This window comes from Leptonychotes weddellii, chromosome 12, assembly GCF_054177405.1.
Source record: "Leptonychotes weddellii isolate Sample4059 chromosome 12, ASM5417740v2, whole genome shotgun sequence".
In the NCBI taxonomy this organism is placed as follows: domain Eukaryota; kingdom Metazoa; phylum Chordata; class Mammalia; order Carnivora; family Phocidae; genus Leptonychotes; species Leptonychotes weddellii.
Window position 1 is genome coordinate 15,305,429 of NC_138380.1, and position 27,599 is coordinate 15,333,027.

Here is a 27,599-nt window from a genome sequence, read left to right on the forward strand (position 1 = left end):
TACTATGAACAATTATATGTTTAGGTTGTTCTAGGATAACATAGAAGAATGGATGAATTCCTAGAAACATACAACCTACCAAGACTGAATCATGAAGAAATAGAAAATCTAAACAGACCAATAATGAGTAAGAAAGTGAGAGATTGAATCAGTAATCAAAAACCTCCCAACAAAGTCCAGGAATTTGGTTTCTACTGAAACACTCAAAAGATTAATAACAATCCTCAAACTTTTTTAAAACATTGAAGAGGAGGGAATATTCCCAAACTCATCTTACAAGGCCAGACTTATCTGGATGCCAAAGCCAAATAAGGACACTGTTAGAAAAGAAAACTAATAGTTTTCTGTACTGATAAGTCTAGATGCAAAAATTCTTAACAAAGTATTAGCAAATTGATTCAACAGAACGTTAAAAGGTTCATACACCATGATCAAATGTGTTTATCCCTGGGATACAAGGATGGCTCAATATACACAAATCAATAAACGGGAAACATCACATTAAGAGAATGAAAGACAAAGATCATGATCATATCAATAGATGCAGGTGAAGGTGAAGCATTTGACAAAATTCAACATCCTTTCATGACAAAACTCTCAACAATTGGGTATTGAAAGATGTACCTCAACATAATAAAAGCTGTATATGGCAAGCCCACAGCTAATATCATAGTCAAGGATGAAAGATTGAAAATTTTTCCTTTAAGATCAGGAACAAAACAAGGATGTCCACTCTCACCACTCATTCAACATAGTACTGGAAGTCCTAGCCAGAACAATCAGACAAGAAAAAAAAAAAAAGACATCCAAATTTGAAAGGAAGAAGTAAAATTGTCTGTTTGCAGATGACATGATCTTACATATAGAAAACCCTAAAGACTCTAACAAAAAACTGTTAAAACTAATCAATGAATTCAGTAAAGTTGCAGGATACAAAATCAACATATAAAAATCAGATGCATTTCTATACACTTAACAATGAACTACCTGAAAAAGAAAACAATCCCATTCACAATAACATCAAAAATAATATAATACTTCAGAATAAATTTAACCAAGAAGGTGAAAGATCTGTACACTGAAAACTGTATGCTATTGGTGAAAGAAATTGAAAAGGATACAAACAAATGCAATGACATCCCATGTTCATGGATTGGAATAATTAATATTGTCAAAATGTCTACACTACCCAAAGCAATCTATAGATTTCATGCAACCCCTATAAAAATTCCAGCAGCATTTTTTACAGAAATAGAAAAAATCCTAAAATTAGTATGAAACCACAAAAGACCTCAAATAGTCAAAGCAATCCTGAGAAAGAAGAACAATGCCAGAGGCAGCACACTTCAGGATTTCAAAACATATTACAAAGCCATGGTAATCAAAACAAATCATACTGGCATAAAAATAGACACATAGACCAATGGAACACAATAGAGAGCCCAGAAACCAACCCACGCATGTACAATCAACTAACATTTGAAGAGGGAGCCAAGTAGATTCCGTGGGGAGAAACAGTCTTTTCAATAAACGGTCCTGGGAAAACTGGACAGCCACATGCAAAAGAATGAAATTAGACCAATATCTTAGATCACATAAGAGTTAACTTGGAATGGATTGAAGACTTAAATGTAAGACTTGAAACCATAAAACTCCTAGAAGAAAACAGAGAGAAAATGCTTCTTGACATTTGTCTTGGTGATGAGTTTTTGGATATGATGCCCAAAACCCAGGGAATAAAAGTAAAAATAAACAAGTGGGAATATATGAAACTAAAAAGCTTCTGCACACAAAAAAGAAATAATCAACAAAATGAAAAGATAATCTACAGAATTGGAGAAAATATTTGCAAATTATATATCTAGTAAGGGGTTAATATCCAAAATATATATGGAATTCATACAGCTCCATAGCAAAATAACAAAGTATCCAATTTAAAAATGGGCAAAAGACTTGAATAAGCATTTTTCCAAAGAAAATATGCAAATGGCCAACAGTTATATGAATTACATCAGTAATCATCTGGGAAATGCTAGTCAAAACCACAGTGAGATATCTCCTCACACTGTCAGAATGGCTATTATGAAAAAGACAAGAGATAGTAAGTGTTGGTGAGGATGTGGAGAAAAGGGAGCCCTTGTACACTGTTGGTAGGAATGTGAATTGGTGCAGCCACTTGGAAAACAGTATGGAGGTTCCTCAAAAAATTAAAAATAGAACAACCCCATGATCCAGCAGTTCCAATTCTGGGTATATATGCAAAGGAAACAAAATCACTATCCCAAACTGACATCGGCACTCCCATGTTCGCTGCAGCATTATTTACAATAGCCAAGAGATGGAAAACAGCTAAGTGTCTACTGACATGAATGGCTAAAGAAAATGTGGTGATACAGAAATTGACTGATCAGGCATAAATAGGAAGGAAATCCAGCCACTTGAGACAACATGGATGAATTTTGAAGATATTATGCTAACTGAAAGAAGTCAGACAGAGGAAGACAAATACTCTATGATCTTGATCTTACTTATATGTGGAATCTAAAACACCAAACAGAAAAAGAGAGTATACTGGTGGTGGCCAGAGGCTACGGGGTGGGAGAAATGGGTGAAAGTGGCCAAAGGGCACAAAATTCCAGTTATGAGGTGAGTAAGTTCTGAGGATCTAGTGTTTAGCACAGTGACTATAGTTAATATTGTATACCTGAAAGGTGCTAAGAGAGTAGATCTTAAAAGTTCTCACCACACACACACACACACACACACACAGAGTAACTATCAGGTGATGGATGTGTTTACTATCCTTACTGAGGTAATCATTTTGCAATATACACATATATCATATCATCACACTGGATACCTTAAACTTACACAATGTAATATGCCAATTATATCTCAGTAAAGCAGGGAAAAATAAGTAAAAATATGCCCCCCCCCCAAACAATAGTTACCAACACATGCCATCAGCATCCAGCCTCTTCCACTGGAGCTACACATGTACAGGATACATTATCTGCCTTCCAGGCTTCACTATGCTACCAGGGGAGATTGTTTTGCCAACTGTTTCACTCCTGTGACTATGAATCATCATCCTTACGGCTTCTAATATCACTTCCTTTGTTGTGTACCATTTAGCCCGTAAGCCAATGCCGTCTATTTAAGGTTTTTGTTCTAGTAACAGATCCCTTCTGACAATAATTTCTGTATCAGTCAAGATTGGCTCGGTGTTGCTGCAGTAATAAAAACCAAAATCTCAGTGTCTGAAAAGTTTACTACATATCCATTGTGGAATGGTAGGGGAGCTCTGCTCAATAGAGTCACTCAGGAACGCAGGCTGATGCTGGCCACTGTCTTGAATGTTGCTGGTGGCTGTGGCAGAGGGAATCAAGAGCTCTGAAGGGTCTTGCATTGGCAAGCCTGGAAATGACTCATATGACGTCTGTTCATAACTAATAGGCCAAAATTAGTTACATGACATTACTCAACCACAAGGAAGCCAGGAAGAGCAACTCTCTCTTGTGCTCAGGGTGGTAGACGAAAGGAAATATTTGTTGAGCACCATGAATACCTAGCAAAGTAGGTAAACAAACAACAAAAATAATGAAAAATCTGTGATAAGTGAGGTCAAAGGGGAAAAAACTGGGCTATATGGTAGAACTCATTGAGGGACCTATTTAAAGTGGGTGGTCTGGGAGGTCTTTCTGATGATGTAACATTTGCATTGAGACCTTGAAGTTCAGAAGGAGTGAGCAAGGATGAAAAGAGCATTCCAGACAGGAAACATCAGCCCTTGGGTGGAATGAGCTTGTTTTTTCCTAAAACTGACAGAAGACAAGATTTTGGAGGAAACCCAAGAAGCAATGGGGGTAGGAGGGGAGTGTCATAAGATGGGAGAGACATCAGAGTCAGATCAAAGAAGACCCTGAAGGCCATAGCAAATAATTAGGATTTTATCCTAAATGCAATGGGCAGCCATTGAAAGGTCTTAGGGTGAAAAGTTCCTGTTGGATTTATGTCTGAAAAAGGTAACTCTGGCTATGTGAGGAATTACTAGGAAAAGAGAATGAAAATGGGAAACAAGCTGGGAGGGTACTGTAGCAGTGCAGACAGAGATGGTGGGGCTGGGAAGGGTTGCAGAAGGTGATCAGTAGTGAAGATGGTAAGTGGTGAACAATTTAAGATATATTTTGAAAGCCTTACTGATGTATAAAGTAAGAGGGAAAGATCGGGAATGATAGGAGTTATGTATGACTTCCATTGTCAAAGATAAACAAAGCCGGATACTAGTTAAAGTGGTAAGGGCAGATTTTTATCGGTAATATAATATCATTTTTTTTTAAAGATTTTATTTATTTATTTGAGAGAGAATGAGAGACAGATAGCAAGAGAGGGAAGAGGGTCAGAGGGAGAAGCAGACCCCCCCGCTGAGCAGGGAGCCCGATGTGGGACTCGATCCCGGGACTCCAGGATCATGACCCGAGCCGAAGGCAGTCGCTTAACCAACTGAGCCACCCAGGTGCCCCATATCGGTAATAACTTACTACAATCAAAAACAGGGACCAGCCTTGAAAAATCCCTGAGCAGACAATACCAGTTTAATCATACAAACAAAGATTAATTTAACTTATTTTGCAAGACTAACTTGACCTGGGTAATTTCTTATTATGCCTCTGAAAATCACAAGCAAAACTTAAACTGTTTCCCAAGGTTGATATGAGCTGTGCCCTATCATTTAAGAGAATTCTAATATTATAACCAGTCACTGTGAAGAATAAATAGTCTGCTTTCCCACTACATAAGCTGCTTTATAGCAATATACCCCTGAGCCTCATTACATATTTTGGTTTGAGTGCTCCTGGTTTGCAAACTGTCTTTTTGGTATGTGCACAGTAAACTTTGACTAATTACTACTTCTGGTGATTCATTCGTTTTACTTCTGTTATGTCTAAATTTTTGACAAACTATTACTATAGGGAAACTAATCCAATCTGAAATGAACTCAACTTTGATATGTATGGAGATGAATGGGTGTTTTAAAGGGAGAAAGAGGGAATAAAGGGGAGGCAAGTGGAGCTCAAGAGAGTAAATGCAAGTAGGCCAGCTGTGTATGCTAGCTGGCAATCACTGAAGTTAGGATTCTACCTTCCAACAGAGACTGGGAGACAGAGGCCTAACCTCAGGTGTTAGCTGAAACGAAAAGAAAAAAAAAAACAAAAACAGCCTTGAGTTTTCTCAGGCAGGCACTTTAAGGGGTCTGGGTTCATCTTAGGATGTGGCCTTGATCTGTTAGGAACTACAGTAGTGTTTGTTCAAGTTTTTATATGTCAAGGTTGAGGCCTAGTCGAGAACAGGGCTCAGAGGAGCCTAGCTACAGTTTGGTCAAGGAGAGAATCTTTGTTACATGTTTCTGATTCTAGTGACATGTGGTTGGTGATGTCATTCATAGAGAAGGGGAAGTGACAACTAGGTTTAAAATCTAGAGGAGACCAAATCCCATGTTAAGTATGAAACATTTGAATGGCTAAGAAGTTAAATATAAGAATGAATCATAGTAGAAGTCTGAGCTAGAGATATAAATCAAGAGCCATCATCATGATGTAACTCAAAGATCACACAGGTGTGAGTGGGAGATCAAGAAGACATAGGGACTCTAGGATTTGCCTTACAAATTATTCCTTGAGATTTGTTTCCAGAAATGTATCATCATTAGGTAGATGGGTCTTTTTTGTCAGAAAGTCGAATTAACAGAACATCAATCAAGGTAGCTGTTAAATATTTGATCTTTCTTTTGATTTGAAACCTATCTCCATTTACAATTTCTAAATCGTAGCAAAAAAAAATTACATTTAGTGGACATTATTGTTCACATTTAACATATGTGGCAAACTGAACAGAGAAGGGTTAAATAACTTTTGCCTTACAAAATTAGTAAGGGTTAGATCCTGTATTCAAAACTAAGCAATCTGTTTCCAAAGGCTATGATCTGAACCCCTATACTATGTGGCAAGCATATTTAGTAGCGTGGCTTATTTATTTAGTGGGTCATAAATAATAGACTTTTATATACATATAATAGTTCCAGTAAGGGCGCCTGGGTGGCTCAGTTGGTTAAGCGACTGCCTTCGGCTCAGGTCATGATCCTGGAGTCCCTGGATCCAGTCGGGCTCCCTGCTCTGCGGGGAGTCTGCTTCTCCCTCTGACCCTCCCCCCTCTCATGTGCTCTCTCTCATTCTCTCTCTCAAATAAATAAATAAAATCTTTAAAAAAAAAATAGTTCCAGTAAGTTTTTATTGGATCTATGTTCATGTGTGCGTGTCTGGGTCATTAGGGTTGGGGCACAATTCAGCTGGAGGCTGTGCCCCGAGGTATATTACACCCAAACTCTAGGCAGAGTAGAACTGGTTTCACAAGAATGGCTCCGAAGCTTCAACCCATTGGAAACAAACGAACAAACAGAAAATTAAAAAACAAAACAAAAAACAAACAAACAAAAAACACGCAAATTGTACGGGACAGTTGGGTTTGCTCTACCCTATGGCATCAAGCTGAATTTCTAGTCCTGGACATAATTTGCTAGCCTGGGAGATGAGTAAAAATTTTCCCCCACCACACACTGAAATTTTTCCCTCCAAACAACACTGTACGTAGTTATTACACTGAATTCACATGGTTATCTGAAGTATTGAAGAGGTCTTTGACGGCAGGCATTATTTTATTCCATCTTTTTAACTATATCCTCAGTGGCCAGCAGAGTCTAGCATGGAGTAGGAGCCCAAGGGAAGAAGAAAGAGAAGGAGCAAAAAAGGGAGGAAAGAGGGAGGGAGGGATGGAAAAAGGTAAAAGAAAGAGGAAAGGAGGGAACGAAAAGAGAAAGGAATTCAAATCGACCATTCCTACTGGACACTTAGAAGGTGAGCAAGATGACCTCCAAGGTTGTGTTTTTAAAAGTTTTTCCCACGTGTGTGCCGTGCAAAAACATCCTGGTTCTATCCGAAATAGCCTAACTGGGACCCCACCACCCGCGCTTGCGGCCCGCGGACTCGCTTCACTGGCCTCTCAGTCCCGCCCACTCCCCGTGGACCCCGTTCTCCAGCCTGCCTAGCCACTGCGCCTGCGCACGTGGAGCGCTCCGCCGCGGGCCGTCAGGGCGGGGTCCTGAGCAGGGCGTTCCGCCCAGGGGAAGAGGAAGAGGAAGTTGGGGGAGGATCCTAGCTGGGAGTGAACCGGAAGTGCAAACGCTCCTGCTTCTCGTCGGCCAGGCGGAACCTGCTCTGCTGGGCCCGGTGGCCGCAAAAGAACTTTCTTTCTCCCGCCCCAACGGTCGCCGCGGCCAACTGCCTCGCCCGCCTGGCAGCCTTCCACCGCCTTCTCTTCCCCTCTCCAGCTCCGCGCGGCCCTGTCTCCCTCTCGCCCCGCGGTATCCGCTTGCTGCTACCACCGCCTCCTCGTCTTCTGCCCGGCCGAGCGGCCCGCCCCGCTGCAGTGATGTGCGACAAGGAGTTCATGTGGGCCCTGAAAAACGGAGACTTGGATGAGGTGAAAGACTATGTGGCCAAGGTAAGCGGCGACGAGTGGAGTGCGCGAGAGCACGGAGGTGGGTTGCAGATGAGGCTGAGGAAGCTGCTGGGAGCTGGGCTGGCGGGGGTGGGGGGTGGGGAGGAGAGACAGCCTGGATGGAGGTGGCACCAAGGAGAGAAGGGGGTCTAGGAGCGTCTGAACTGAAGGAGGGGTCCGGATAACACGGCCGCGTTCTGTCAGGTAACTGGTTGGTGTGATACAGTCAGGCTCTTCTTGTCTGCCTGCTCCCTGGGGGAGGGGAGGAGTGGTAACCGTCTTTTAGAGTCACTTCTGAGCACTGGTCGTTTGAGTTTGGCCCTCTTCTGTGCCGGAGTAACCTAAATCTTTCTTTGAATGGGGTAATTCTCCATCTTAGACCTGCCGGTTGCTGAATGAAGTAACCTAAGTGATTAGAATCAGAGGAACGTTTTCTTGAACTTTGAGCCTCTTGAGAATTTAAAGTATTCATTGACCGTGAAAAAGAGTACCGAAAATAGCAATGGTTAAAATTGTGAAACTCGGTATCACTTCACTGTGAAGTCTTAACTTTGGGTGTGGCCTTTTTCCTCTCCCACACTACAACAAATACGTATTTGCTTCAAGTGGTAAGGTGGTCAGTCAGCACCTGGCAATGTTTAAGATATCAATAGTTTTCAAACAAGCATGGTGACTTTAGTTACTCCATGTTTATCCTTGATCCCATCGGAAATACTCAAACGAGTCATAAATAGTATGCAGTGTAGTCACAATATGTTTAGGGGTAAAATTGTGATGAAGAAAGCTAATCTCAAACCTAAACTCAAAATACAAAGTTGAATCTTCATTGTGGTGGAATGGTAAGCTTAAAATCCCAAGCTGACCTGCCTCCTGACCCTAAAACTGTGCCTTTTGTAATTATGAGAGAACTGACCTGCGATTATAATATGATGGTAATGTAAAAACAAATTTTCCAAAACAAAAGTATAACCTTATGACATAACCATGGAGGGCATGTTGCTTCTAAAAAATATAACTTTATGACATAACCATGGAGGGCATCTTGCTCACCTTCTAAAAGTGTGAGAACTGGATCTAAATTTTAGTTCTTCAGAGGATATGACCGCTGGTATGCTGTTTTTGCTTCAGCGATCTATGTTAGGAAGCAACTAAGCAGAAGCAGAGTTTCTTAAAACTTGCAGGATTATGTAATCCCATTACAATTTGGACTTTTTGCATGCAGAATATGTGTTTTGTTGTTATTTGCAATGGATTCGTAGGACACCATTCGCTGCCTTCTCAGCTAGTGGCAGTCTGAAACCTGACTTATTGGATGTTTCGATCTAAGATTGAAAGGAAGAAATTACTGGGACACTTCAATCCATGGTACACTTCCCAGTGGTGGGACACTGCAGTACTCTGGAAGTGAGTGGGCTTTTGTGTTTCTGTTATGGCAGACCTAGGTTATTTGATATACCTGAAATATGAAAAGTTGGTAAGTACTAATGGAGCTTACAGCTACAAAAACAACACCATTTATGTGGTGTCTTCCTGGTACATTGTTTTATATCATCCTTGTGAGTCTTGTGAAGTCCTTTTATTCGTCCCATTTTACAGATAGGAGTACTGAGATGGAGGGTACTTAAAACAAAAATCCAGAGTTACAGAGAGAACAAATAATGAAGCCAGAACTGAACTGCTGACTCCAAAACTCAGGCTCTTTAACTGCTCCATTCAGTCTCTCCCAATATAAACTGTAATTGTGAAAGCATATGATACCAAGATTCTAGTAGGACATTCCCCAATTTTTTTTTTTTTAAGTTTTAAAATCAGGTTGTTATGTTCAGTTTGATTTGTTCTTTCCCTATTACTACCCTACTGCCTATTCTCATCAAAAGAGACATGCATGAGAGGGAGGCTAGACATTCAAAGAAAAGCAGAAGGAAGTATTAAGAACTGGTTTATCTGAAAAGTTTGACTGTAATGTAATCCTATGAACAATGAGCTTTTTCCTTAGTTTTATTGAGTAACTTGAATCTCTTAAAATATCTTTTGTTTTGTTAGAAGTACGCAAAAAACCCAAAACCACCAAAAACCAGCACTCCAGGGTTTACTAAGTTCCCTTATAGTGCTATTCACACTCTCAAGTGCTTATAACATAGTTTCTTCTGCTCAGCAGCCATCTTCCCTGCTTACTCATTGACTCATCTTTTTCATCCACCAATTTATGAACACTCATTATGATACTGAGTTTATGTAATGTGCATTTATCTAAGTAAAAGTATGTAAACAAAGTACATAAAGGAACGTTTGGACTCATCTAATTTTCCTTCTAAGCAGTGAGTCTTTAAAATACTCTCCTCAGTACTCCTATGAAGATCTCGCACATTGTTAATATATAAGAATGGACCTGTAGGTGAAGTATTTTAGTGTTTTCCCTTTTTAAAACTAACATTTTAAAAAATAAATAATCTGGGGCACCTGGGTGGCTCAGTCAGTTAAGCATCTGCCTTTGGCTCAGGTCATGATATCAGGGTCCTGAGATCAAGCCCTGCATCAGGCTCCCGGAGCCTGCTTCTGCCTCTCCCACTTCCCCTGCTTGTGCTTTCTCTCTGTCAAATAAAATCTTAAAAAAAAAAAAAAAAAAATCAATAATCTTACTTTTCTACCTGCTTTTGACTTCTATACAGAAATCTGAAATAAGGATAGGCATAAATTCCTGGTTTTAGGTGAGTTCTTAACTCTGAAAAATAAGTTCAGAGTCCCCAAGTCATTGAAAAGTGTATGTTTCTAAATGGAAAAAACAGCATATAAAGAAAATTTTAGGTTAATCCATATTAAATGTTCATCTGTAACATTAAAACAATATCTGAAACAGTTTGGCTTCTTGACTGACCTAAAGACCACACTTGGTTAGTTCATTCATTTTTATTGGGCACCTTTCAGGTCCCAAGCACTCTGCTAGGCCTAGCCCGATAATGAAGAAGTTGGACACAATGCTCAGGAAACTTAAGCATCTACATTCAGTAGACTTGTATGGGAAGATTTTCATGCTTTTAAAGAAGTATGAAAACTGTAACATCTCACTTACATAAAATTCAGCTTGTCCAATTGGAAAACAAGTGAAAGGCAGAGAGCGAGATCTTCATGAGCAGCAATAATAGATACTCGTAACCCCATCTTCAATCTGTGTACTTCTTCTGGGTGACATTACCTTTGCCTCGTCTTCCATTTCTACCTTTATGTTCATTTCTTCCATTGGAGTTAATTCTGCTTTCACCTGGCTCCAGTCTTCCTAATAGACGGCTTTGTTCACATAAAATCCAGATTGAGCCCAGATTGTCTTCTCAGAAACTTTTTCATTTTTGTTGTCTCCATTTTGACTAATGACCTCTTGACCCACCTATTTGCCCAAATGGGAAATTGGGGGATTTTCCCCAACTTCTGAGTATTGTCAAGACTACCCTCTTCTCTCTCAGCCATTCTTTACTCTCCATTCTTATCACTACTGCTTTCAATTAATTGCTGCGTCTTTCCCGCCTGAACTGTATTTTCCTTGACTATGGTACTCCTCGCTTTCCTAGTCAACTTGCATATCTCTCTGTATTGTGAATTCTGAGCATGTTATCTTTTTCAGCCAACCTCCTACACTGCCCTTAAAATATTTTGTGATTCCCCATTGTTGATTTTCCCCATTATTAATTTTTAACATTTTTTTTTTTTTAAGATTTTATTTATTCATGAGAGACAGAGAGAGAGAGAAGCAGAGGGAGAAGCAGGCTCCCAAGGAGCAGGGAGCCCGATGCGGGACTCGATCCCAGGACCCTGGGATCATGACCTGAGCCGAAGGCAGACGCTTAACCGTCTGAGCCACCCAGGCGCCCCCCATTATTAATTTTTAAAAGGGCCAACTACTCCTTGGTTTGGAAGACTAGGCCACTATGATCTGGCCCATGCCTGCCTTTCTAAACTCTCCTCTCTTACAAACGCTCTGCTCCAGGCTGTGCCAGGCTGTTTCTTACTTGTATATCTTTACATGTGCTCTTTTTATCCTCCTGGACCAAGTCTGGCTCACCTCAATCACTAACCCCCAACCTGGTGAGCTCCTGTTTATCCTCTGAGCTTAAATACCACTCCTTCCAGAAAAAAACACTTGACTTCAGATGGTGCACTCCTTCTTTTACTGTTTCACTTATCAAATTGCTGTGACTTTGTTTACATGTCTGTCTTTAATTAGGCTCTGAGCCTCTGGAGCTTAGATACTATATTCTTTTTCATCTTTGTATCCAGTACAGTGCCAAGGAATTTCACACATTAAAAGCACATGTTCTAAGAAATTCTTTTTATTCTTGACTTAGCTACAGTTTCAGTATACTTCACTGGCTGTGTAATAAAGATTACCATTAACAGAGTGATTTATATTGCCAGGTACTAGAAGACACTCTGCAAGATCTTTACCTAAGTTTTCATTTGCTTTTTACCCCAGCATTTCAATATAGCTAACAGTATTCCCATTTTTAAGGTTGAGGAAATTGAAACTTAGAGAAGTTAAGCAACTTAACAAGGTCACAGAGTAAGTAGCACAACTGGGATTTAAACATAGAGCTGTCTGAATCTACAGCCCATATTTTTTTCACTGTATCAGTCTGCCTCGAAATGGTTATCTGGTTTCTTAGCTCAGAGTAGTTTAGCATCAGCACCTTAAGAAAAAGAAAGGGGCTTGCGAGAAGGAGGCACAACAAGTTATCTCTGATTATGAATAAAGACTTAGGAAAATGGCTATAATTTTAAAAGTTTTTAACTGTAACAATATAGAAATAGCATAGAGACAACATCTCTTAATAAACTTTAAATATCTTCAGAGAGGCTCTCTTTGCTCAAGGTACTCTGTAGAGACTGATTATTTGATAGCTTGTGGAAACTTTTGTATTTATAGTCACACAGTTTTTTTTTTAAGATTTTTTTTTTTTAAAGTAATCTCTACACCCAAAAATGTGGGGCTTGAACCCACAACCCTGATTCAAAGAGTTGCATGCTCGACCGACCGAGCCAGCCAGGTGCCCCTCTAGTCACACAGTCTTATAATTTATATATTTGAAGACTTATGCAGTGCAGAAAAAGTTAAATTGTGTCTGTTTGCCTTAAGAAACAAAAGTAAACTAAAGTATTGAGATTTCTATTCAGAGTAGTTTCAATTAAACAAATAGCACTTTTTTTTTCCCAAAAGTATGTTCTTAGAATTTTATTTGAGCACTGTGATGCCATGTGTAAATATAATTTCATTTACTTATCGCATCAATCCATGAGCATAGTTAATGTTGTTAAACCACCATTTTAGAAATTAAGAGACTGAAGCAAAGATTAAATAGCTTGCCTAAGGTCATAAAACTCTTGAGTAGTAAAGCTGAGATTTGAACTCTGACTTCATAGCTCCTTGCTGTATCCTTCAGCATACCATTGACCTTCATTTCTCATGAATGCTATGTAATTCAGGGGGTACTGTTTTATGCAAGTCTTAAAAATAATCAGCAGGATGGTAATTATCCATTGAGACTACTTAGAGGTGAACTTTCTGGTAGATTTTGAGGATCCAACTCTCCTAGAGGTGAACGTTTGTGAGTTGTATTGATAAATAGTCCATTATAATCTCCAGCAGGTCTGATGTATGTACTCTCTTGTTTACATGTGCTTCTGTTTCACTTGCTGTGAAATACTATACATCAGGTCTCTAACTTCCCTTTCTTTGTGGTTTCCTTTCCCTCTCCAGCCCCCATTCTAATTACATCTGCCTTTGACACTCTGATAGGTTTGAAAAGCACAACTCTGCACGCTTTGAAAGGATAGGATCTCTTGAACCTGAGAAAAGTATCAGCTCTGATCTTTAGAAATTGCAAGACTTATTGGGATCGCTTTTCATTTTCCTAATAAAATAGGCAATTTAAAAGCAGTCCTAATTTAATCTGTCTTGCATTTATTCATTTTAGGCAGTTTCCCTTTTTTCCATTCCTTTTTTAAATTACCAGCTTCTTTCTTATAAAGATTTGTCACTGTATTCTGCCCTTTCTGCATCAGGGCTGGTGACTCAGTCAGAAAGCAGATATCTCAGCTTGTATAAATAAATATAGGTGCCCTCAGAAGATATAGAAAGTTTAGTATAGATACACTTTTCTGTCTGTTAGTCTGTTAGTCTTCTTTTTGAATGTAAAAGAAAATCTTTTTTTATATTGGAAGGCTAGTGTTCACTCTGATGTCCATAGGCTATATATAGTGTTTGGTTTGAAATTGTAAACATTATCCTTACACTAGTGCAGATAGTTAAAAGTGTAAGATATTAAAACTGATTTGATTATAAAAATAATGTAAGCTTTTACTATTTAAAAGGTAACACTGCATTGAATAAAATAAATTGAAACTAAGTGTCCCATTGCCCATTCCCCCCTGCGGTGGTTTCTTTAAAATATAGGTTGTATTAACGTATTTTTAAGACAGAAAAGCATTAAAAAAACAAAAATTTCCCCATAATTCTATTATCTAGATAATTCCTGTTAACTTTAAAAAGTGAAATTAATTCAGGAACAGATTAAAAAATGCAGCAGCTATGGCTCCCTTCCCTGGTCTCTGTGAACAAAGTGAACCATTCTTAACAGTTTCACATAATTTCAAAGAGACACTGTAAATTCACTTACTTGTCGATTTTCCCACTTAAAAACAATCTGTACATACTTCTACACTTTGCTTTTTTAAATTCCTTAATAATTTATCTTAGGTTCCACAGTGAAGTTTATTCATTCCTCCCCTCCCTTTTTTTCCAGTGGGGCATAGTATTCTATTTTATGAATATACCATAATTTATTTAACTAGTGTTCTATGATAAATATTTTTTCCAGCTTAATTTTGTAATTAAACAGTGCTATCATGATTACCTTTGTATATATACCTTGACAGCTTTTGAGGTTGTATCTGTATTACCCTCCTGATGAAGTTTTGTAAACTTAGGCACACATCAGTAAGCACATTGGACTGATTATTTCCTCACAACATCAGCAGCACTGGGCATCATCACACTTTTTAGTTTTTGCCATTTGAATAATTCAGGTGAAAAATGATACGTTGCTTCAGATTCCATTTTTTAATGAGGAAATCAAACATCAGAACTTTATTAGCATTTGTGTTCTTCCCTCCAGATTTCTTATTCATATCTTTTGTTCATTTTTCTATTTAGGTAGTTGGTCTGTTTTTTACTGATTTGCATGAGCCCTTTATAAATTAAGGAAGTTCGTTTTTTATCATAGTTTTTGTAGATTTTTTTCCGGTTTGTCTCTTGACTTCCATCTATTTTGTTGTTGCTCTATAACAGTCTTTACTTTTTATGTGGTAAATACAGCACTTATTCCCCTTTTGTGACTTGGATATTGTCTCCTATTTACAGAGACATATTTCTTCTCTGTAAGATTATAGATAAATTTGGTCTTCTAAAACTTTTTCTTTTTTTGGTATTTTAGGCATTTGATCCTTCTGTTATTTACTCTGAAGTTGTTTGGTTTTTTTTTTTTTAAACAGTTTGTTTCCATACCATTTATTGTGTAATTCTTCTTACTAATCTGAGCTATTATCTTCATCATAAGCAGAATTTTGTGTTTGGATTTCTTGCTCTGTTTCTATCCATACTAAATTGCTTTAAATACTGTAGCTTCATAATATATTTTAGCATGACATAGAACCATTTTTCTCTTATATTCTCTTTAGAATTTTTGCAGGAGGTTTCCTTTAAGATTTTTCCCTTTTTTCTGTTGTCTCAGGGAAAATATGAGCATTTTCTGAACTACCTCACATTTAACCCTAATGTCTCCATAAGCATTATAACACTTTTTTCTAGCATGTTGGCATCATGTAATCTGAAGAACATAATGCTTTAGGTTTTAATTCTTTATGAAGTATCTTAGAATCAGAGAATATAGTGCAGTGTGGGAATATTCTATATCAAAGTATTTGTAACAGTGAAGTTGTGTTTAGGTAATCAAATCACAGCTGAATTGATCATTTTAAAAGAGTTACTCTAGGTACTATAACAAAGGCCACCTTGTAATGAGAAGTAAGACAGGAATTAATTTTTTTGCAGCTGTATCTTTATGGTATTAATAGTTCTGATAGCTTGATTTTTTTTTTTTTCTTTGGTCCACAGAACACTGCTCTAAGGGTGGAGAGGAGGTGTGATTATTGAAAGCAATGAAGAAACAAACATAAGCTTACCTTAGAAAGTGAAGGGGCAAAGAGTTATGTTATCTTAAAGCTCTAGAGGCCCATACAATAATTAATATGTATGAAAGTAACCTTGAGCTTCAAGAAAAGTTTAGATTTAGTCTACTTTTCTCTTATTTAAAAAACCAGAGATGTGTAGGATATATTTTGGAAAGATTTCCATTTGACTATATAAAATAATAAACATTTTGATACTTAGGTCTAAATTCTTGACCTTCTGAAAAATTTAGATATCAAAGAAAGGGGGTTGTAGATAATAAGCACTTTGCCCATAGTATAATAGAAGCCATAACAGTCTCCTTAGGGAATTTGGAATTTCATTGTTGGGTTAGCCATAGGGTTAATGGCTTTGGATTTAAACCCTCTTGCTCTGGCTCTCTTAACTAATTGGATTGCGTTGAGCAAATTAGTTCCCCATTCAGAACCTGGGTTTCCTCAATTGGGGGAAAATCAGGCTATTAATAATACCTACTTGATATATCTCAACTCTGTACCATTTTCCCTGGCATGTGGTGTTAGCCAAGAAATGTTAGCCATTGTTACTCATAATAATAAACATAAATTTGTTTAGAAGCAAAATTACTTAAATTTATCACCCAGTCCACCTGCCTTATTTTGTAGATGAGGAAAAATTAGTTGTTAATGGGCTTGACCCAGATCATACTGCTAATAAGGATTAGGACTTTAATGCAGTTTTCTGGAACCAGAACAGGTGCTCCCCCCCCCCCACCAAACTATGGTATTTTATAATAAAGTACTTTGTACTTTATACTAGTTACTACCTCTGTTGGAATATTCTTTTTTGCCCCGCCCTATCTGCATAGTAAATTTCTGCTTATTTTTAAAGTTGTTCTGCATAGCATTCCCTGTTTGTGCAGTTAACTCATTTATGCCAATGTGGTATCTAACATAGAACTTTTTCACTATGTTTATGCTGTAGTGCAGTTTCTTTAACTGGAGAGCTATGGGCTCCTGATTTAACCAACAAGTCCCTGGACTTGAATTAGAAAAACAGTGGTTTAAGAAACTCAAATCTTGGGACGCCTGGGTGGCTCAGTCGTTAAGCGTCTGCCTTCGGCTCAGGTCATGATCCCAGCGTCCTGGGATCGAGCCCCACATCAGGCTCTCTGCTCCGCGGGAAGCCTGCTTCTCCCTCTCCCATTCCCCCTGCTTGCGTTCCCTCTCTCGCTGTGTCTCTCTCTGTCAAATAAATAAATAAAATCTTTAAAAAAAAAAAAAAGAAAGAAACTCAAATCTTGTTCTATGGAAGTCTTGCTCTTGTCTTTAAGTTTTGAATATTCAAAAAGAGTTTTGTGTTAATGACTGGTTGAAAAAAAACAAAGGTGCATGTGTAGGAGTGGATCATTTGTTACCATTTAGATATTTGAATAGTACCTCTCAAACTTGAGAACTCCCCAGAGATTACCTCCCCCCAAATATTTCACATCTTGATTTAAGATACAGTGTTTATAGTGGGGCTTTTATCTCTTGGGGGTGGGGCTTCCCAGAATTTGAAGGCCCTTCCTGTGTTTGAGGAGTTCCCTCTTACATAGTGTGAATCTTGGTGAAATGCAAGGCCTACCACGACAAAAGCCAAAGAGGACAAATAAATTGCTTTTTCCTGTCTGCATTTAGGAAATGGGCCCAAAATTCATAACCCTAATTGGATGCTTTTTTCTGGAGCTGATAAAAAGACGCAGGCGCTGTAAAGGATATGGCTGCAGCAATAAAATGTGCAGTTTCCAAAACGAGAAGTAGCGGTATGCCCGTTGTGGCGTCTTCTGTGCCCAGGTGCTTCTTGTGACAGATTTTGGTTTTATTTCTTTATTTTGAAGCCTCCTTCATGCCTGCACATTTACTGAGCTTGGTTCTTCAAGCTTCCAAGTAATTCTGAGAGATACTTTGAGTATCTCTTTCATTTCTGTTCCTCATTATGAATTGGTTTCTGCTGCTTGTAATTAAGAACCCCATATTAATTTTTACTTGCTTATCCTCCCTTCTTGTACTGTGAACTCTTTGAAGATAGAAATTATCTTTGTATTTCCAGCATTTATCACATTGTCTCTTACGTGCTTTATAGTTTGGGTTGAATTGGTATTCTAGGAACTAGCCCTTTGTTGTTTCCAAAGTTGTTTTGCTATATTCCTCTTTGTAACAGATGTTCTTAGTGTAAATGATGTTCCTTCATATTTTCTCCCTTGAAAATAGCTCTTAAGTTTTCAAAGTCTTTCTTTTAAACTCAGTAAACTTTGTCCAGCTTTTTCACACTATTAACAGTAGTTGTGGAATACAATAATAATAACAACAGTTGTTTAGATATAATACCAGCTTTTACTTGTAAAGGTGGCCATCACTTTAGAAATTCAGTAGAGAATTTTTAAAACCATATAGTCTCAATAAAAGTAAAGGTAGTTTTTATGCTTGTTTTCTTGTGAAGAATAAGAATGAATCATCATTGCTTTTTCATTGGCATTAATGAACAAATATTAAAATCCATACTTAATACCACATAAAACAATATAAAAGCACATGGACCATCAAACCAATAAAATTGAAAGCTGTCTAGCTGCAAACTAAGTCCTTGGAAAACACCTTTATTATTTGTTATTTTAAAGCCCTCAAGAGTATTTCACTTTGGATTCCAACAGACCAGGGTTTGATCCCAATCCTACTACTTATTAATCTTGACCAAGTTACTTAATTTCATCAGCCTCAGCTTTCTCATCTGTAAAGAGGGATTGTGATAATAACCAATTCAGATAATTTATCTAATTTTTAAAAGAGACAGTGAATGTAAAATTCAACAAAACAGTACCCAACACATTGTAACTGCATAGTGAATGTTTGCTATTTGTGTTGTTGTTGTTATGTGGATCCATTCCTAAGAGGAGTCTTAGAGAGGCCAGGGCTCTTTTAGGCTTTGTGAGCCATACAGTCTCTATCATAGCTCTTCATCTCTGCAGTTACGCAAAAACAGCCATAGATGATATATAAGCAAATAAGCATGTCTGTGTTCCAGTAAAACTTTATTTACAAAAACAGGCAGAAAGCTGGATTTGGCCCATGGGTCAGAGTTTGCTCATCCCTGTATAACACTGAAGTTACAAAAACTGGCTTGTCTGATAAACTAAATTTTATTTCTTTCTCCTTGAGATTTTGAGATCTAAAATAATGAACATGTATGATCAAATATAAGACTTCTTTTGGGGCTCAACATTTCCAAAAATATGATTCAGAAATTTTTCTGGTTTAAAGATATTGAAGTCTTCAGACCTGGAAAACCTACGTGTAGATAAGGGGATGAGAAAGAAAGAGGTTGAATGAAATTCTTTAAAAGAAAAGCAGAGTCTTGGGGTGCCTGGGTGGCACAGTCATTTTAGCATCTGCCTTTGGCTCAGTGATCCCAGGGTCCTGGGATCGAGCCCTACATCGGCTCCCTGCTCAGCGAGGAGCCTGCTTCTCTCTCTCTGTCAAATAGATAAATAAAATCTTAAAAAAAAAAAAAGAGTCTCTATAGTAAATTTGCTCCTTAGGCAAGAGGCCTAGAATTATTCTGAAAATTAGGAATCATTACCTGTATACATGAAAACAAGAACTAATTTAGATCATTAAACTGAAAGGGAATTCTAAAAAATCTTTATGGCTGTCAAAGGTCATCCTTCACCAAAAACGCTCCCAGAATTCTCTCTCCAGCTCCAATGCCAGTCCTAAGACCTTGTTTGATTTCCAAACTGTGGAAGTGAAAGAGAAGGCTAGTTATTACAGTTCTCATTGGTTCATTCATAATTCATTCAGCAGATATCATTTGAGCGCCTATAATACCAGCCGCTGTATTCAGTAAGCATAGGAATACAATAATGAATATTTCTGACGATCCATTTTCTTTAGTAGGTTCAGTTATAGGGTGTACAGGACAAACAATAAATAAGATAGTTGCATGGGTTCTGGATAAATTATTTTCTTATTTAAAACATGACATGAATAAAACTTAGAAAGCAAACATACAAATATGTTAAGGAATCATACAATTTCTGTAGAAATAATAGACTGCTATAAGAGCTAAGAAAAAGTTATATTTGGTTACAGTATAGAGAAGAATCAGCGCTATAGAACATCAAATTCAAAATGGAAGATAATGGGAACAGAATGCCTTCTCTTTGAGGGCTTACTCTATGTTAGGTATGGTCCTACAGAATAAGTTAATATGCATGTAGATATGCATATAATTTAATCTCTGTGTACCCAGGTAGGCTTTATCTCCATTTTTTAGGTAGAGATGAAAATTAAGTAACTTGCCTGAAATCCTACAGCTAGTAAGTGGAAGGATAAGATTTGATCTGACTCATTCCAAAAGAGTATTCTTTTCCATCATTTGCACTGAAATTTTTCAGAGCTACAAATGAAATACATACATGGAAAAAACTGAAGATTATTATGATATGTAAAGCATTGAGATTAAACCAGCAAAAGATAGGGAAGAACATACAAGTTTGAACTGATAAATAGAAATACAAGTTTTCACAAAATTGGAAATAGAGGGTCCCCACATTTTATTCAAAATCAGGAAACGTAAATGAGGAGCATAACACATCCTGACTAAAATGATTATGAAGATTTTTTTTTTTTTAGTCTGTATGCTTATAGGCAAAATAATAACATGAATTTTAAGAGGTTAAATCATCTTACCTTTAGATTATTTTCTGTGATAGTACTGGATAATAGTGAAACAAGCAGGTCTGTCAGGAATAAAGCATATATTCAAGTTGTCACTATTTTGTGATGGTGATAGAAAAACAATCTTAATATATACACCCCCTTCCCCACTGAATAGATTTCTGCAGAGATCACATTTAAAATTGTAGGAATTGGGGCACCTGAGTGGCTCAGTCGTTAAGCATCTGCCTTCGGCTCAGGTCATGATCCCAGAGTGTTGGGATCGAGCCCCGCATCGGGCTCCCTGCTCAGTGGGAAGCCTGCTTCTCCCTCTCCCACTCGCCCTGCTTGTGTTCCGTCTCTCTCTGTCAAATAAAATCTTTAAAATTTTAGGAATTGAATTACTCTTTCCCTTCTGTCTGTCTTCTCTCTTGCCCCCTCCTTTCCTTCCCTTTTCCCTCTCCCATCCTGTCATGGGTTTATTTACAGATACAAACTTTAGGAATGTAAACCTTTGGATCCAGACACAAGACATTTCCCAGGCTACATAAGATTTTAGGAATAAATTCCAGCTGTGGAGCCATGAATTAGTTTCTTGAAAATGAAGCTAATTTTTGATCATATGAAGTTTTCCAAATTGAGATACTACCATAATGTTTTGAATGGATTTTTTTAATTTTGATAGTCTTTCTTCATATAAATGCATGCATTCTGTTAAATTAAAATTTTAATTTTATACCACCAGTAAAAATTCTAATACTTCACTATTTCCATCTGAAAATTTCTAAGTGTGACTGATTGCTTTAAAACCTTCCAAAGAAGAAAAATAAAGTGAGTTTTTAATAAGTAAATTAGCTATATAAAAATCATTTAAGTGACAGAAGTAGTCATCTAGAAAAAAAAAAACAACTTAGGTTAAAAGTTCTGTGTAGTGTGTAGATGAGGGAATATACCGTAAGATTTGAGCTCTTAACTTTCATGGGCTTTCATTTAAAAACTTTTTTGTTAGTAAAAAAGGGAGATACTTAACACTTTTATTAGTTAAAAATACTTATGAACAGTTAAGCATTATGTTTGCACTTAAAATTTTTTCTAGTTCACGTTTTGATTTTCATTAGTTCTTTGTGATACTGGTAAGTAAATTAATGAAAATGAACTATTATTTGAATATATACTTCCAGAACCTTGAGTAGTCCTAAGTTTAGAATCCTGGAGACAGAAAAACATAGTTATTTGCATAACTATGTTAAAAACACAGAACTTTGTTTTATCTTGTAGTTCTCATTTTTAAACAAGGTATATGTTTTTTTACTGTGAACAATTTCTTTTTTCAAAAAAAATTTTTTGCCAGATTCTCAGGCATCATTAACCATTGAAATATGTTAAAATTACTACCATTTATAGTAATTTTTGTCAGTGAAGATAACCCACAGTTGGGAACGTGTCTGGGGTGACTGACCCTGGTAGATTTTAGAAGGTGATTACTTTGGTCAGGATCAGTGTAGGAAGGATTTTAACTAATAATAAGAAATTATTCTTCAAAACAATTTAAAATGTTTTCTGTGGATGCATCGTTATTGATTAACTAAGTAGGTGCTCATTAAAGGAATGCTTATGGGTATTATTCCTGTTCATTACTTTGAAATGAGTTCATTTTTATAATATTGAAAGTTTGATGCATTTGGTGTGACAGACCTTTCCTGATAACTTTGTAGAAAATATGTAGAATTAAGAGCAAGTTGATGAAATATTTCTCAGACTTTCTACCTTTTTCTTGTGCCATCTACCTGTATTATCATCTTTTTTGTTTTCTTTGCTCCCCAGTGGCAAATAGACATTTGAATCCACTGCTATGTAATTTATAACTCTGGTACTTTTTATCCACTAATATCACTAGTGCAGTATTATGTAATTCTTGGCAAAATTGTATCCTGAGGCAAGGACTTGTAACCTCGAGGGGCAGGGGAGAGAGGACAGAGGGACAGTTGTAGGAAAGGAGAGGCCATAGCATTTATCCAGTTCTCAAAAGGTTCTGTCATTATCCAAATACTACATTCCACAGTCTTAAGGAAATTCTGAACTCTGAGTGGGGAAAGGTAATACTTAGCTGTAACTGAATTACTGGGCACATTGACTCAACTATATAGAATTTGTTAAATTTAATAGTTTTACTGCATTCTGCTGTCAGTCAGGTGTCCAGTATTAACTTACATGCTGTGCTACAAAATGGTCACACGTATGCTAATTTAGTCTACTCTTTGTTAAGTAGCTTTTGAGGACACTGGTTTCTTGTGACAGTACAGTAGAACTCAGTTGCAGCAACATGTAGGTATCTTGGAGATCAAAGGAGGCAAATTACTTGTGTATTTTCACCTGAAAAAAGTCCTAAAAAAGAGTTCTCTGCAAGAGTCAAATGACCATTTCATTTGGAAATATTATAAAGAATGCTGTCCCAGTCTGAATGTTTATTATTCAGATGAACCTAATGTGTAGTAGAGACCTGCAGGAAGTACTGGATCTAGTAAATATCCCCCCCCCAAACCACGGTTTTGAGATGCATATAAAAGGTTTTGCTTTTGGGGTGCCTAGGTGGCTCAGTCAGTTAAGCATCTGCCTTCAGCTCAGGACATGATCCCGGAGTTCCAGGATCAAGCCCCACTTTTGGGCTCCCTGCTCAGCAGGAAGTCTGCTTCTCCTTCTCACTCCGTCCCTCTACCCCCCTGCCCCCCGCTTGTGCTCGCTCACTCGCTCTCCCAAATAAATAAATAAAATCTTTTTTTAAAAAAAAGATTTTGCGGGGCGCCTGAGTGGCTCAGTCGTTGGGCGTCTGCCTTCGGCTCAGGTCATGATCCCAGGGTCCTGGGATCGAGCCCCGCATGGGGCTCCCTGCTCTGCGGGAAGCCTGCTTCTCCCTCTCCCGCTCCCCCTGCTTGTGTTCCCTCTTTCGCTGTGTCTCTCCCTGTCAAATAAATAAATAAAATCTTTAAAAAAATAAAAATAAAAAAAGATTTTGCCATTAAAAGGACAGGAAATCTGAAACTATTGAAAGTGTATACGTATTTGTAAATATGGTTTTATTCCATATTAAAACCATTTAGGAGAGTAGATAAGGCAAATACTGAAAAAAGCTGGGGAAATCTGGTGAAAGGAAGATGTAGAAAAATAGAAATACAAAGTAAACTAGACTAGGTAAACTGACCTACTCTCTATTTGGACTGTGGATGATGGAGATAGAACACTTCATAACACAAAGCCCCTTGAAATGATTTTTTTTTTTGTTCACCATGGTACCTACCATTTGTCCCTTATTTGCCTTAAACTTCCAGAAGCTATACTTAACAGTACAGTAGTACTAGCAGCCCACCAGAAGAAAAATTACCCTCTGGGACCATGTAAGTGATTAAAATGACAATATCCTTAGAATATAGGTAAAGCAAACCAAAGACCTAATACTTGTCCTGTGTTACAAATAAACATAATGATATTCTAATAGCCACCATGTAATATTAGGTTATTTGCGGAATGCTTTGTCTACATTTTCTCATTTAATTCTCATAAACATTTGGTGTAAAAAAGACACCATGAAAGATTGTTTTTACGGGTAAGGTTACTGAGAATTGAAGAAATTTAAGTAATGTGCCCAAGTTAACCAAGCCAGTAAATGGCAGAGCCAAGATTTGTCTCTAGATGTTTGATTCCATAAACCACTCTCATTCCATTACATGAACGGGAGTATTTTTCTGAAAGACTGAGGGGGTAGAGAAATGAGTTTCAATTTTTTTTTTTTTTTTTTTACGACTTAACACGAACCTGTTGTCAAAAGAGAAACTTCTAGAACCACAGTGACCGTAGTCCAGCTCGTGCTATGCGAATTACAGCTGTCACTTGACCTGATGAACTTGTCTTTTTGTTCACTTCTGTACATTTCTACCATGTAGAATAATGTCTAGCTCTTAGTGGGAGCTTATAAATATTTGTTGAATAAATGACCAGATAAATGACTAGTGAATGAAAAAAATCTCTAAAGCTTGAAGGTCTTATAAAAGATCTAGAGCTGTACATACGATGGTAAGAGTTTATATAGAAAGAGCTTGTAGTTAAAAAAAAAAAAAAGAGCTTGTAGTTATTCTCTATCCAGAAGATGAAATCAAGATCTGATTAAGGAGTATCAGCTTGAGCTGAAAGTCACTGGCAAGATTTGAGTCTAAATGGCAGGAAAAGAAGAGCATCCAGAATCTGAACAGGAAATAAAATGTTAACAGAGACAGAAACCAGGTGAACCAGTTCCCCTTCATGTTGGCATTAGCAAACTGGCAGAAAAGGGCTCTGAATCAGTGTAAGGGGGAGCTATAATATTGTCTTGGGATTTAACTCTTGTCACCCAGTGCATTAGGGTTCTTCGGTGCTTTTAATGAGTTTCTAAGGTGTAATACAAAAGATAAGGAGATCAAAAAAAAAAAAAAAATAGATGCCAGGCCACTTTGAGTTAGTCATATAAAAAATTATTTATTTAAATCATTATAAAACTTCTTTACCTTTGATAGAGAACATTGCTCATTATTTCTTTTATAATTTGTTATTCAAGAGGCAACAATGATATTATTAAACAATACCACCAAAGCCAGGTATTCGTTTGCTGGTTTTGCTTAAAATGAAAGGTGAATTCAGCACCTACTTTGGCTCCTAGACTTTGACTCAAAATATGAAGACTTATTTTTTAAAATAAGGCTTGGAGATTTTCTGCAGTTAGTCCTAAAAGTGCTATATGCTGTTAATTCTTGTTTTCATTCCGAATACTCATTTTTTTTTTTTTTAAGATTTTATTTATTTATTTGAGAGAGAGAGAAAGAGCACAAGAGGGGAGAGGGTCAGAGGGAGAAGCAGACTCCCTGCCGAGCAGGAAGCCCGATGCGGGACTCAATCCAGGGACTCCAGGATCATGACCTGAGCCGAAGGCAGTCGCTTAACCAACTGAGCCACCCAGGCGCCCATTCCGAATACTCATTTTTATAAGGATATACTTTGAACAGGCTTGTGAATAATAATTCTAAAGGAAATAGTGGACTCTGTGTGTGTGTGTATATGTGTGTGTGTTTATGTGTGTATACCTATATTATAAACACTGGGGTTCTTTTCTCAAACATTGAAAACTCTTAAATGAACTCTTATTATTGATTTTTACAAAACTAGAAAAATAGATCTTTGAATCTGAAGTCAGACATTCTGAGGTTAATTATCTTTGGAAGCAAGATGGATTGGATGATGTTTCTCTACAGTTTTTTTAATGGATTTTTAAATTTGTAAAAATTGTCATTACCTTTTAGCTAATATGGAAAGTTACCAGAATTAGTATACTTAAAATTTTTGTTGTTGCAAGATCTAGGCAAAATAATAAATGTTTTCAAAGTCTAATGTGAAATAAAATAATGGACAGATTTTAAAAAGCCATGTAACTTTATATTAACACTCTCACAAAAGCTGTGGTTTTCCACAGTTTTGGGTCCATCTATAAGTAATATTCTTACCTTTAATATAATAATTTAATATTTTTACCTTTATTTTCAAAATATTAATTTTCCAGTGTTGAGCTCTTCTTTGCTTCATCAGTAATTTAGGACATTCACTATTGGTTTCATTGTGTGTGTGTGTTTGTGTGTGTAAATTTGGGTGTTTTTTTGTGTTATTTTTGTTGTTTCCTCCTTTGGTGTTTTTTTTTGTCCTGGTTTGTGTTTATATGAAAGCTTTTGGTATTAATTTTTAGTTTTATTGCAGTGAGGTTAGAGAATAGGTTCTATAAGGTTTTCAACTTCAGGCTGTATTGAGGTTTTCTTTGGTCTGTTAAAATCAAGTTTTGTTAATCATGGAAGTTAAAGGTGTAGTTTCCATAAGGTACAAAATTTGATATATATTCAATCTTTTTGATTACTAATCATGCCTGCTGTATTCTTACCTGCCAAAGACTGAGATTATTATGATAGTCTCTCACTACGGTGCTATTTTTGTCAGTTGTTTTCTTGATATTCTTTGGTAGATTCATGACTAACATACACGTTTTTTAAATGTAAAATGAACATCTTTTTCACATATACTTTTCTTTGCCTTGAGTTCAACTTTGTCGTATATTAATGTTACTCATTAATTTTTTTAGATATATGTACCTGATATATTTTTGCCCATTCATTTATATTTTTTCACATTTTCTCACATTATTTTATTTTTAGGTGTGTCTCTCATTGGATTTTTATTTGCTTTTCTTTTTGCCAGTGTTACTTAACAAAATCCAAGATTCATTCTTTATCTTTAAATTTGATAGTTAAACCTACTCACATTTGTTGACATAACTGATCAATTTAAATTTTCTTTTTAGACTTTGAATTTATTTTGTTTAAACTTACTTTCATTTTGTCTTTTTTTTTTTTTTTTAAGCCATAGGCATTTATTTTATCGGCTTCCTTTCCTTCCATGACTTGAAAGGTATTCATTTTTTTAGTTCTACCAGAACTTAAATTTCATCAGAAAAAAAGTGTTTGAGTCTAAATTTTGCTAAGCAGTAACCTTTAGTTTCAGTTTTTCAAAACAAAAATATGTGTGTTGCTTTAATTGATTATAAAAGTAATGGATTTTTAAATTTTTAATGGATTTTTCATTTTTAAAAGATATAATGTTATTTGAAAATCAGAAAGTGAGAGTATTCTCATAGTCCTGGTCTCTAAAGATGACAGCTAATCAATATATTGTATATATTCCTTGAAATTTTATATGATTATAGATAAATATATAGTCTTGTAAGTTTTGAAGTAAGTGCGATCATTCCTGCTTTATTCACTCAACAGCATGGTCATCATGTCAGCAGTACAGAATTAGGGCAAGTCATCTTCATTGTGCCTCAGTTTCCTTGTAAGGGAATAGTAGTACTAATTTAATTTCCTAACGCTTTTGTGATAATTAAGTGAATTAATACCTGGAAAGTACTTCTAACAGTGCCTGGCCACATGGTAAGCATTGAGGAACTATGTTATTTTCATCTTAAATGATTCTGCATAGTATTTCATGGAGGATATGCCATCATTTATTTTAAAGTCTCCTGTGTACAGTATTTAGTTGGGATTGTGTCCCTTAATAAGGTCCAAATAAGATAGAACCTAGTCAATTTT

The 27,599-nt window shown here is 36.8% G+C and overlaps 2 protein-coding genes across 3 annotated transcripts in view; one reads left to right on the forward strand and one right to left on the reverse strand.

Moving 5' to 3' along the window:
• The first annotated feature begins 7,209 nt into the window (after positions 1-7,209).
• Positions 7,210-27,599, forward strand: part of MTPN (myotrophin) — a 57,094-nt gene continuing 36,704 nt past the window's right edge. Inside the window, exon 1 of the mRNA XM_006734327.3 lies at positions 7,210-7,557. Within this exon, the coding sequence (XP_006734390.1) occupies positions 7,486-7,557 (72 nt within the window). The 5' untranslated portion in view covers positions 7,210-7,485. The remainder of the gene's footprint in view (positions 7,558-27,599) is intronic.
• LOC145716470 (uncharacterized) overlaps positions 18,614-27,599 on the reverse strand; it is a 190,846-nt gene continuing 181,860 nt past the window's right edge. For both annotated transcript variants that reach the window (XM_081800035.1, XM_081800034.1), the window contains 2 exons: positions 20,479-20,528; positions 18,614-19,523 (listed from right to left, as the gene is read on the reverse strand). In XM_081800035.1, coding sequence (XP_081656161.1) covers positions 19,500-19,523; positions 20,479-20,528 — 74 coding nt within the window. In that variant the 3' untranslated portion in view covers positions 18,614-19,499. The remainder of the gene's footprint in view (positions 19,524-20,478; positions 20,529-27,599) is intronic.